General features: G+C 36.6%; 1 protein-coding gene across 2 annotated transcripts; it reads left to right on the plus strand.

Moving 5' to 3' along the window:
* The first annotated feature begins 709 nt into the window (after positions 1-709).
* Positions 710-12,333, plus strand: LOC136262010 (uncharacterized). 2 transcript variants are annotated; one of them, XM_066056142.1, is made up of 8 exons: positions 710-824; positions 3,799-3,859; positions 4,015-4,153; positions 5,039-5,110; positions 5,166-5,229; positions 5,292-5,368; positions 10,607-10,700; positions 12,179-12,333. In XM_066056142.1, the coding sequence occupies exons 2-8, from the start codon at positions 3,814-3,816 to the stop codon at positions 12,266-12,268; spliced, it is 582 nt and encodes a 193-aa protein (XP_065912214.1). In that variant the 5' UTR covers positions 710-824; positions 3,799-3,813; the 3' UTR covers positions 12,269-12,333. The 2 variants fall into 2 exon arrangements, with proteins under 2 accessions (XP_065912214.1, XP_065912215.1); XM_066056143.1 differs by lacking the exon at positions 5,039-5,110.
* Positions 12,334-12,494: the final 161 nt, after the last annotated feature.

Here is a 12,494-nt window from a genome sequence, read left to right on the forward strand (position 1 = left end):
CTATTGTAGTGGACAATGCACTGAGCAAGAAATACAATAAATTTGAACAATAATTTTGGTATATTAAGTTTATGACTGTGTTGTTTAGAACAAGAGTTAATAAAGTGATAACATTTGCTTAGAATGTAGTTAACAAAACAACTAATGTCAAAACTAAAAATCTTGAATAAAACCATACTGAGATCAACTTTAACCAGGAAGCCTTGCTCTGATGAGCTAGTTCCACTTAAATTCAGAATCAGCATGTTCTAAAATCCCAAATACCAAGTTTCATGCTTTCTGCCAGAAGTGAACATCTTTGCCTTTTTTGTTGCACATCCACTCCACTACAAGTGTAAACATGAAAGTGATATGTCAGCACAATACTGAGCATATGCAGTGACACCTGGTTGCTGTTATGTATAATCAGCAAAATTGTAATATGCACAGAATACAATCAGCAGAATTTTATTGTGCAAAGAACAAAAATCAGTAAAATTTTATTTATAGTTTTAAAAATTCTTCATTTTGAATGGGAAGCCATACTCTTACGAGGTGGTTCCACTAAAATTCTGAATCAGCATGTTCTACAACCCCAAGGTACCAATATCTATGCTTTCTGCCAGAAGTGAACATGTGTTTCACTTATCTACTGCACTAATGGATCTTCTAAAAATAATTAAATTTCGTGGATCGTCACGAATGTTACTGTTAGTCGGCGTGCGCTAATGGGTGGAATATCGGGCGCGAAAATACATTTCAAAATGTCGATTGTGGTACTGAATATTCAACGTCTCCTCCGACTTTGCTGTTGACAGTAACATCTCGTTTTAGGACTAAATTTGGTGAGTGGGTGTTTAATGGTTGGTTCGTAGGGTGTACGTATCGCTGCATTCATTCTCGCTGAAGAAAAGTTAGCCACCAGAGCTGCCCATTTGTTTCAGTTGATACATTTTGACAAAATACATGCAACACTGAACCTTCCAATGTGCTCTGGTACACCTGTTGATATTATTAAACTCATGACTGTCTTACTTTTACACATTACTTCTTGTATTTGAGCAATGCAAGCTCCATTTCTTTTGGTTTGTAGTTTGAATCTTGAAACTTATTTAAGGAGCAACTTTCTGGCCATGGGGGCTGTCTAATTTATAGGGGAATTTATGAAATGTGTGTACAATTGTAAACACAAATTTATACTCACTCACTGGACTTGTTGGATATGTGGTGGTTCTATGAGATGACTTGAGCCTTATGCTACATGGGGGTGTCACATAGGGATGTGCTGTAGGTAGATCTTTGACTGTGGTCAAAGTCTTGACTGGCTGAAATTTTGGTTTGACCTGTGACTAAGAACCTTAATACTTTTCAATTGTGGGTTGGAAATTTCACCGTTGACTTGGCATAAATTTGGTGGCCTTGACCTTTGACTTAGACTTTGACCGCGGTTGCAGATCTACCTACAGTGAGTGCCTGTATGTCACCCCCTTGTGCTAAACAAGCAGCCTGGTTTCACATAAAAACCTTGTGTTGGGAGTTTGGGCCTGAAACTTCAACAGTAAAATTTACACACCAGGCACCTTCTTTATCAATTCTCTAATTACATATTTCTCAATTACATTAGCAACTGATCCTGAACCTTTGTTAATACATGAAGGTACCATAACTGGTGTCATACAAACTGGCGTCACACACTTAGACAAACTTAAAATCAATATTTTGATGTGTCAATAACGGTGTTACCTATGTACCTTGTTCCCAGTGCAGAAAACCCTATGTCTATTCCATGGTTACCGGCCCTCTTTTATTTACACTCCAAAATTTGAAGCTGGCCATTCAATTACAGTATTTTCAGGGAAACTTCGATGGAGAGAAAATTTGGCAAATCAAAGAAATATATTACAGTTGGCTTTTTATTTGGCGAATCAGTCATGAAGTGCATGCCCGGTGAATAAATTCGTTATGAATCATGGTAAGTCAAAGCAACGTTGTTCTAAAGAATGCAGGTATGATGTCTGCTTGTTAACTAATAAAAAATCTTGATCCATCTTGCTGCTCTTTGCAGATTTTCTCAACATAATTAATTGACTAGATATTTCTGGTGAGGTTCCCATACAATCGCTCTAGTACATTTGTGTATTGTTACTATTGTACGCTTGATAAGGTTAAAAACTTCAGTTGCCTTATTAACTTTCAGTTGGACATGTCAGCGGCTAAAAAAGGTGCTAGTTGTGGTCAAAAAGCTAGTTGTACAGTAAATGACTTTTGGCTAGTGATTGGGTTAGTTGTAAAAGTCAGGCTAAAATAGCACAGAAAAGTATTGAGTCAAAGTTTCATTTATGTGTTATGCATCTTACCTCTCTTTTTAGTTTACTACAGGGATTTGACCAAAAGTATCAAGATTCAAATATTTATTTTCAAAAATTTTCCATGTTGTGGTCAATTTTTTGATTAAAAATTGTCTTATAATCTAACTTATAGTTATAGCTTTAATTTTTCTTTACTGTCCACTAATAAATTAAGATTGCCTTAAATCTACAACAGTTTACTCTAAAAAGTTGGTTTGTATGTAACTATAGGTAGTTCACTAGTTCTTGTTTTTAATTTCATCCCTTCAGCTTGCAATTACTTCCAGGTTGCAGTCATTTCTCTCAAATTGCTTCCAGATTCAATCTTGTCACAGCTGTTTTCAAAATTTCCTGAGGGAGTATGCCCCCAGACCCCCTATAATTAGTTAGAAATGATTTCAGTTTTACACTACTCACTTTACTATTCAGAGAATCATGACACTCAAAATACATACTTTATACTAGTGCTGAAACAATTATTCGGTTATTTGACTATTCGGTCGGTATGACACTATTCGATTCGTTAACACACTATTCAAATAGTCGTTAGCACTTTGTACACTGTATTCAGATGGAAAGGCCAGCCTTGAAACTTAAGATTGTGAATGAAGTGGTGTATCTATGCTATAAAAATTCTATTTTAGAAAAGACACAGTTTGAAATAGTGCTTAGGCTTTAGCTGCCTTGCTCCCTAACAAAAGGTTTCAGTACTTATTCAATAGAAATATAAGCTTAAAGAATAATCGAATATTTGGTCGTTTTGTTCACAACTATTCGAATAGTAATAATTGCTATTCGTTTCAGTACTACTTCATACATAAAAGCAATTTTTGTTTAGTTTGGACCATGTGTAGCAACACCCCCCTCCTCTTCCCCTCGGTCTCAGGTTAGGACTACTTTTAAAAAACAGGTTTTTTAAGCCACTGGCATGTCGTAGTACTGTGTAGTCTCACCCCTAGCTAGTCATACTGGTCCACAATTTCTAAAGTAGGCTCAGAGTTATAATAAACTGTAGCAGTTGAAGCGGCCATTGTTGCACATTTTCAATGTTCCCTGTTTTATTAATCACTAATCCCCAGGACGTGTTACCTCATGTGCTATTCCTGACATCTACTATTATTCCTAACAAAATATTTGGATAATGAAAAATTGGTGTCATTCACTAAATTTTGCTGGCATCAAGGTTCCCTCTATACGGTAAGTGTACATTCTATTACCAATGGCCTTAGGCCAGATAAGTATATAGTTCGGATAATTGAAGCCTGTTCGTTTATACAGAGTTTGTTCAAATACTCTGGGCCTGGGGTTCATGCAACCAGTCTACTGTATTTAGAGCTGGTTGCAGACCTACGTTTTCTGTTTTTTTTTTGTTAATGTGATGGTCATTTGGGTGCTTGCATTTCTGAGTGTTGATGAAATATACAGTATGTGTAAAAAAGCGTGTATGTGTGTATGCACTGTTTCTATGCAGAATGAATGATTCCAGATGCCCAGAAAGTTACATAATCAGCAGTCCAGTACAGTTGGCAAAGGTACATACATGTATGCACGCATGCACGCGCACTACAACACACATACAGTAGTGTTAAGCTATAATGAATATGTTTCACACATGCCCCCTAGACCCCTAGTACAATGAAAAGCTACTGCAATGTAATACAATTGTAATAGAATATGTATATATCAGGTTCAAGCAGGAGTGGTGATAGTGCTACTCAGTCTTTGAGCAAATATTACAAGTTTAATGCTAAGACGATGTCATCATGGTCACTAATATCACAACCACTGCTCAATGCCAGCTTAGGAATCTTACAAGAGAACATAAGGTGTGTGTGTGTGTGTGTGTGTGTGTGTGTGTGTGTGTGTGTGTGTGTGTGTGTGTGTGTGTGTGTGTGTGTGTGTGTGTGTGTGTGTGTGTGTGTGTGTGTGTGTGTGTGTGTGTGTGTGTGTGTGTGTGTGTGTATTAGTGGATCATATTTTTTGTGTATGCTTATAATTCCATATAAAAATTTACATGTAAAATACTATTATGTGGGTACATTTGTATTGTAAGTTTGTATTCTGTGTGTTTGACTGTCAGCAATTACACGGATGTACCCATGTGTTTTAATATTTCTTTTACAAAGTATGTAATGCTTTCTGGGATGGAGTTCTAGAAAAATTGTACATATATCATTCTGTCACTGACATATATTACTCATGTATTCACTAAGTGTCTGGCGAGGAATTCAACTCAAACTCAAGCCATCTCCAGCCTGGTAACAAAATAGCACATGTTGCTGTCAGACCTTCAGTGCTGGTCACTGTAAAGTGTTAATAATAATATATGGCGACCAATTCATTACCATGGTTTTGAAACTGCTCTATTGTTTTATTCTTTTTGTAAGTGATCAGATAACAACTGTTTATTGTATTATTGGTACCAAAGTTTTCCTTTACACCTCCTCTCTTGTGTGTGCCAGATTTCAAGGCAATTGGAAAACGCGTTTACGTTTATGGCAGCTTTTGTAATTATGCAAAAGTAAAGAGAGAAGAAAAAAAGAAATTTAGACAATTTTTGAAAGCTGGTAATATTTGGAGTGGTTATGCTGAAATTTACTATACAGCCAGACTACTGAAGGTGGAGGACTTTCCAAAACAAAAGATAGCTGCATGTTATCATTCAATATTAGGGTATGTTGTATTGTGTGTGTTTGTGCGTGTGCTTGTAGCAAGATTAGGACCACTATGTCTCAGAAACAGCAAAAAAAGACTGATGAAGTGTTGGCACAGTTTTATGTGAGGTATGCACATGAACACCCATCTATATATATATATACAACTGTTTTCTTTTACTAGGGCTAAGGACAAACTGAAGCAAATAAAAACTCCTAAGAACAAGATAAAGTTACATGAAAGAAACGTATGTACTGTACACTCTTTGTGATTGTTATGTTATGTTCCTACAATATGTTTGTACTGTAGGAAGAAATCCAACAACAGTTAGAGGCAGCAAAGAAAGACCTGGCTGATGTTAATGATAAGATGAAGGAATGGATTCAGTAAGTTTTACATTATCAGCTTGTACCTAATGGCATATCGAAATATTGGTGACTAGCTGACACCAGTTTTGCACATTCCTTGAATTCCATTTTTTATGATATCAAAGGAATGGACAGCCAAAGTTTCAATCTTTTATGTTGAGTAGTCTTATTAGATGTGTTCCCCCCATAACTTGCCAGGGTTTATTGATGGGGAGGGGATACACTCGCCCCCTCTTGAAAAATGAATGCCCCTCTTTTCCTCTTGAAAGTTAAGGATGCCATTTGACTAAAAGTGCCTCGAAATCCAATCATGTGATACCGTATAGCTGGTAATTTTCGAAAGGTTTTTATTTTCAGATATTTCGAAGAGGCCCTTCTCTTCGAAAATAAATTCCCACGTCTGGTTGTTTTTCGAAAATAAATTCCTACAAGTGAAAGCAACCGTCCAACTTTCGGCGATTCGTTCATGTATTCCTCGAGTTTTAGCTCAGTATTGCTGATGATAATGGGTAAACTGTATTCTTACTGTACCAATAACCAGAAAACAGGTGATCCAGAATGGTAATTGATGCTGTCTGCTCTAGAATCTATGGTGATTAGGATACTATGAGCTAGCTAGCTATGATCAAGCGTGATCGTGAGTGAGTTCACTCCACCCGAGACTCCTTCAGTCTTCTCTCCAGTGCACAGGAATGGGGATTATTCCATCAGTAAGTCAGTTTTCGGCAAACATTCACGCATCTTCATAATTTGTGACACGAATTTCCATTTATTTGAAATCCATGGACTTCGAAATATGCACTCTTCGAAATTAAAATCTTTCGAAATTCAGATTTTGCTTCTTGTACAAAAATTTCTGTTTTGAAAATAACCCACTATACTGTAGCTGTTTTCAAAAAATTTCCACTGTTTGGCTAAAAATATTACATTTAATTTTGTTTCTCTTTTACACAGCAATATTTGATTAAAATTGCTTCCAGATTTAATCTTTTGATTACTACTTTTGAAAATTTCTTCAACTGCATCAACCTAACCAGGTTACTAAGTTCTACAAAAGAATTCATTAATTTTATCCTTGCTACCCCTTTGCACCCACCAGCACTTTACCACATATACTCCTCTTGCTTATATTTCTAAAATAAACACTGCTTACGTTCTCTGTTCTGTACAAACATTTTATGTGGTGTACAAATATGTATTTTTACCGATTTTAAAAGTTTTTAGTTGAAAAATGATGTAGGGATCCAAGTTCTCAATGTCAAAGTAGGATTTTCCTACCAAACTATGTTGTAACTGTAATACTATCTTGTTTCACTACTTTTTACTGCTTTGATCCTTACTTCAGTTTTAAATGTATATTTTGTGTTATGGCATATACCTGTGATATACATGAGAGTCTGTTCCATTAGAATATGTGACGGTCTCAGCAAAAACCCGACTTTTTTATACACCTTTTCTCAGCATTCTCTGCAGTGTCCAAAGAATGGATTGCCAAAGTTTCATCCTTCTGTGGTGAGTAGTTTTGGAATTATAGCGCTAGACAGTAGGAAGAGCAAGATAATTGATTTGCGCAGCAACTACACTGAAATATACTGCATGCACTTTCATTCGCAGCCATAACTTCCCCTTGGTCTACAATGTTGTAATTTGGCTTAAAATGTTTACCATGGATTAGCAAATCAGCCAAGGCATAGTGTTAGCACATACTCATATGGGTATGAAGGCAGTTTAGTTGAAGAAATAACGATGATCTTGTTTACATTTACCGCATCGTAAACAAATGAATGTGACACGCATATCTTTGAGGCTACAGAAATGAAACAAATTTTCTATGAACAGGCGAATAAGATGCCATATAGTTTAAATCAATTTGAGTGTTCCTTCTCCAAGTAATGACCAGATAAAACCTTGCGTATTTTTCTTAGTAGCATGCATAATTGTACGATTTAAGAAAAAAATTGTTTTTCTCAATATGCATGCTTGTACGAACAAGTCGGGTTTTTGCTGAGATGCTCACATATGGTATGTGGCTGTTGTATTAGCCCATTAGGGTGACTGCTTTATTACAGTATCTAAAGTGAGCCTCTGAAATACAGTGGAACTGTCAAAAGTGATCACCCTTGGGCCATAAATATTTGACCTTTATAGAGAGGTGGCTGCTTAACTCAATATCCTATATAAAGCAGCACAAACCAAAGTTTGGCCTTTATACAAAGGTTCCAAGGACTTATATACTCAGGTTTAGTTACACATGCATGTATTTAGCTACACTTCAGTACACCACTGACAGACCACAAAGCAGAAGCTAGGCAGTGCAGTGCTACTGTACTGTTTGATATGTTTTTATAGCAAAATGTATATTTCTGAAAGATTTATTGGTGGATCAGGACATGCACCTAAGTTATCGTCACTATAGCCTTTGTCGGGATTGCGGTTTTGGTCACAACTAATTTTGTGATTAGTATAGTTGACTCTTGTGCTTTCATTTTTTGCAAGTAAATACTTAGCTAAATATTGTTTATAAGTGACCTATCTACCTGGTATCATTATATAATGCTTTCATTTACTAGACTATCACATGATAAAACAATTGGTAGAGCATGACCTCAACTATATCTTTTAAGTTGGATTTGTGGTGTTTATGTACTTTGCCTCTTAGGAATACTTTATATGTATTACATAATGTACCATTGCTTTAAATTGTACACTGCTGATTGTCAGGCAGCAAAAAGGCAACCATCATTTGTTTATTACTTACTAACAGAGTTGGGGTCATTACTCTAAAGTGTAATTCATTACAAATTACTCATTAATTACTATAAAGTGTTACAGTTACATGTTATTTCCCGAAAAAAAAGATAATCAGTTACATATTATGATGGCTGTAACTAGTGATATTATTACATATTACATTTGTTCGTTACAAGCTTTAAACCTTCTAAATACAGGCTCCCAGCCTACAACTACAAGTGACACAGTGAGATATGCATTTCTCTGGTGTAGTTCAGCCCAGAACACAAACAAACTTTGCTATAGTATCTTGGTCTCAGAGCACTCCCCATACACTATCTATTACTCTTTGTCCTTGCCAGTAAGGCTGTTTCCAGTGTTATCAGGGTCCAAGATGTAACCAATCGTGTGCTGGATACAGTGCACATTAAAAGAAGTAACACGTTACAATTTCTGGATACGATATCTGTTATATATAACACTTCTGTTGTTAGCCTGCAAGGTGATGTCAGTACGAGTGTAACCACTAACCACTGGCTTCGTTTTACACACATGCCTGAAAGATTCGATTGTGGCTAGGCAGCAGGTAATGTTACAGCTACGTTTGTTATAATAAACATAAAGATATCACGGAAAAGCCGAGTTTTTGCTAATCACAAGGAAATTACTAGTGTTTTAATGCTCCTCCATCTGAGTGCTAACTCCAACTTGTGAAAATAATTGAGTACATTATTTAATGCTCATAATTGCACCCATTAATTTATTCCCATAATCAATTTCAGTCTGAGCTTTTATAAAACAAACAAGGCAGTACCACTACCTCATAAGTTAGATGACATAAAAATAATGTCCTAACTACAAAGTAATATCAGATATGTATACCTAAAAATTCCTTTGATCTGTCCATGCAAAGTGTTACACCGAGGGCTGTGGCCCTCAGGCTTTGGGTAGACATACATAACCACTCATTCCTATGTTACAACTATAAAATATTACTTGTTACTTTGTCACTAACGCGTTGTATTACCTGTTACTGCAAAAGAAATATTATTACATGACACATTACATTTGTAGTGTGTTACCCCCAACTCTGCTTACTAATAAGGACTCACACAACAAGGTACTGTATGAGTACTTGATCATTTACACTAGAGAGTGCTCTTGCACTGTGTCCATTTATGTAATGAAATAAAGTTCTTGAATTGAACATGCATAACAAAATACTCTAATAGAACAGTCATCAACACATCAATGTAGTATTTTAAAAAATTGTTAATTTAAAAATAAAGTAGGGATCTATGCAATAAAAAGTAATGAAACAAGAGATGAATGATGGTAGTACAACAGAGCTTGGTGGGAAAGTCCCTACTTTGGCATTGAGCAAAATAATAGCTAACGTGCCAAAGTAGGGACTTTCCCATCGAGCTATGCTGTACTACCATCATTCATCTCTAGTTTCACTACTTTTTATTGCATAGATCCCTTTAAATTAACAATTTAAAAAAATACTAGTTTGTTTAGTTTTTTGTTGTAGCACAACTAGTTACAGTGTAACATGTTAACTAGCTATTAAGTTCCTGTACAGCTTATTGAAGCACATACTTGGAAGCACATAGGCCCATAGTAGCGTGCATAGCTTACCTTTGATCGTAGTAGCAGTGACACTCAGATCTATGACCTCTCTCAGTACGATGGTTCGTGTTCTATTCACCCAGGCCGGAAGTTGTTCAAATGAACAGGCCCTTTCAGTTGTTTGGAGCTTAGTCTCGATTAACAGGATGAAGTAATACAATTTCCACTCAAGTACAGTACTACCCAATCACTTGCTGATCTTGCCATCCAGCACTGAGTGGCTGAGTCAGTGTGTTCAGAGGAACAAGCTGTCAAGTTAGTATCAGTTCGTCTATTAAGTAACAAATCTCTTCGTCAATTGCAGTCCAGGCATTGGCAAAAGTCAAAATAACACCTCAGCAGCTTTAATGTTTCACATGCAACACTAAAATTATAAGCTCCCCACTCTTTCAGCAACATAAACGCTTTTTGAAATAATTTTGTGGTGTCTACAGAAAAGTGTAGATAATGCCTTGGTATGGTTTCGATGCTTGAAGAAGACAACCAACCTGATTGAAGATAAAAGGAAAGACAGGGCGTACACTCGTCGGAACCCCAAAAGGTGCATCCCACCGGTGAGTTTGTTGTTGTGGCGTAAAATGGTGACTGTGCACTGCTTTGATTGAGCTCTAGGCTTGCGACTGTGGTCAATTAGTGAGACAAAATTTCAAGTTTTGGAGATTTTTTAAATATTCTATATCCGGTCACTGGGTAAGTGTTTTCTTGCTTTTAATGCTGTAGTTCATGTTAGATGGACTAATATTATTCTGTAAAGGTGATTTTCATGGCGTAAGATGTCTCTAGGATGATTTTTAAAGGCGGTATTTTAGGCGGCGCGTGTCGTTTTCGGGAGAATCCCTACTTAAACAGTACTACTGTACTGTTTGATATGATTTCTTGTATGACTTCATTCAGATCATGTGAAGACATTGACACTAAAGTTGCAGAGCTAGAGGAGTACTGTCAGTCTAGATCATTTGATGTTCAGGCTCTTGTTCCTACCATGAAGGTACATACATACATACCAGGCATGTATGATACATACTACATTTTTGTTACTGTATTGCAAATGTTGCAAAACATTCTTAAATGCATTGGAATTTATTCATAATACCATGTAGCCTAACTATTTTGTGGAGGAAAATTTGTGGTTTTGGGGGTTACCAGTGAAAATTTAATCCTTGACATATTTAGACCTCCATTACAGTTTGGGAGTCTTTGCAAATCTGTGAAAAATTTTAAATTAGATAACACTGCTCAACGTCAAAAATTTGCCCCTTGAAATATTTAGGCTATACAGTGAATGACTCAATTGGTATTCGGTTCTCATTTCAAGCTATGTTGTTTTCAGTATAACGTAGTGTAACATTATTTATATTTAAAGTTTCTGAAAGGAAGCCATGAAATGCACAGTATGACACAGGGGTGGAGAACAGTGCTCAAAAGTGTGTGTGTGTTTGTGTGTGTTTGTGCGTGTAGGGAGGAAGGCTCAAAAGTGTGTGTGTGTGTGTGTGTGTGTGTGTGTGTGTGTGTGTGTGTGTGTGTGTGTGTGTGTGTGTGTGTGTGTGTGTGTGTGTGTGTGTGTGTGTGTGTGTGTGTGTGTGTGTGTGTGTGTGTGTGTGTGTGTGTGTGTGTGTGTGTGTGTGTGTGTAGGGAGGGAGGGAGGGGGGTGCAAGTCAAGTGGGGTGGCTGTAAGTTACAAAGTATTTTAAAATCATTAGCTGTACGAAAAAGCATGCCAATATATGTATAGATATATGTGTTAATGGAGACAGATTGAAGTAATTGCATAACAGAACCAACTTATAGTGATTCTGCTGAATGCTCTATTAGAGTAGTTAGGTGACTGCTCTTTTAGAGTATCTCGATCCTTTGCACTCCTAGCACTGATTCATGCAATATTTCATTCTTGCATAACCTTTAGCACAAATCCTAGTATATAAATTAAATGACTAAAAATAGGTATAGTAGTTCAGTGGTGGATCTAGAAATTTTCAGAGGGGGTTTCAGGTTGAGGAAGTTTTCAATAACTGTCAGGGGTGAATCCAGACTTTTTAAAATTCCACTCTAGAATTGCAATTTCAGCCTAGGTTTAAGTCGAAGACCAAAAAAAAAGGCTGTTGAACGAATTTCAAAGGTAGTTTGACCATTTGGAAAAGTCCTAATATAATACACTATATATAACTCTTGGCGATGTTATCACCCACATGATCGTGAATCATCACCCACACGAATCATAAATAAATTTGAGGTGTGCACTGTTTTCAGAGGGGGTTTCAGCTGAAACCATTGCAACCCCCCTGTATCCGCCACTGTAGTTGCTTTACTTTAGCAACTGGGCATTGGAAAAAGTGCTCTATTTCTCCACCCCTGGTATGACATGCTACTTTCCCAGACTTGCTAAATCATGCATGTCTGCTCTTCATATCTTTTTCTGTTGAGTTATGCCTTATAACACATGTAGCCATTGAATATTGTACTTGACAGGCATCTGATGATTTGAGAGGTGTTGAACAGAGACTACAGGAGAGTCATGTTGCTTATCATAATCAATTACCAGCTTTTACTGTGATCTAACTGCTACTTATATATATTCACTGTGTACATACAATAATGATGTGACTGAATCTGTGAATACCAAACATGGTAGCATGTGCATGCACACACAATGATTTTGAGTTGAGGGTACAATATAAGATAGTGAAAATCATGCCAAAACAGCCAAGCTATGAAAAATGGTATGACCTTCAGAATGTCAAATTATGAAATCAGTTGCAGCCAAGGAAACCAGGCCCATGATCAG

Source organism: Dysidea avara, chromosome 7 (assembly GCF_963678975.1).
Source record: "Dysidea avara chromosome 7, odDysAvar1.4, whole genome shotgun sequence".
NCBI classification, from domain to species: Eukaryota; Metazoa; Porifera; class Demospongiae; order Dictyoceratida; family Dysideidae; genus Dysidea; species Dysidea avara.

Coding starts and splice junctions, on each gene's coding strand:
- LOC136262010 (XM_066056142.1), top strand. CDS start 3,814: ATGCCCAGAAAGTTACATAATCAGCAGTCCAGTACAGTTGGCAAAG. Junction 4,154..5,038: donor ATCTTACAAGAGAACATAAG/GTGTGTGTGTGT, acceptor GTGTGCTTGTAG/CAAGATTAGGACCACTATGT. Junction 5,369..10,606: donor AAGATGAAGGAATGGATTCA/GTAAGTTTTACA, acceptor GACTTCATTCAG/ATCATGTGAAGACATTGACA.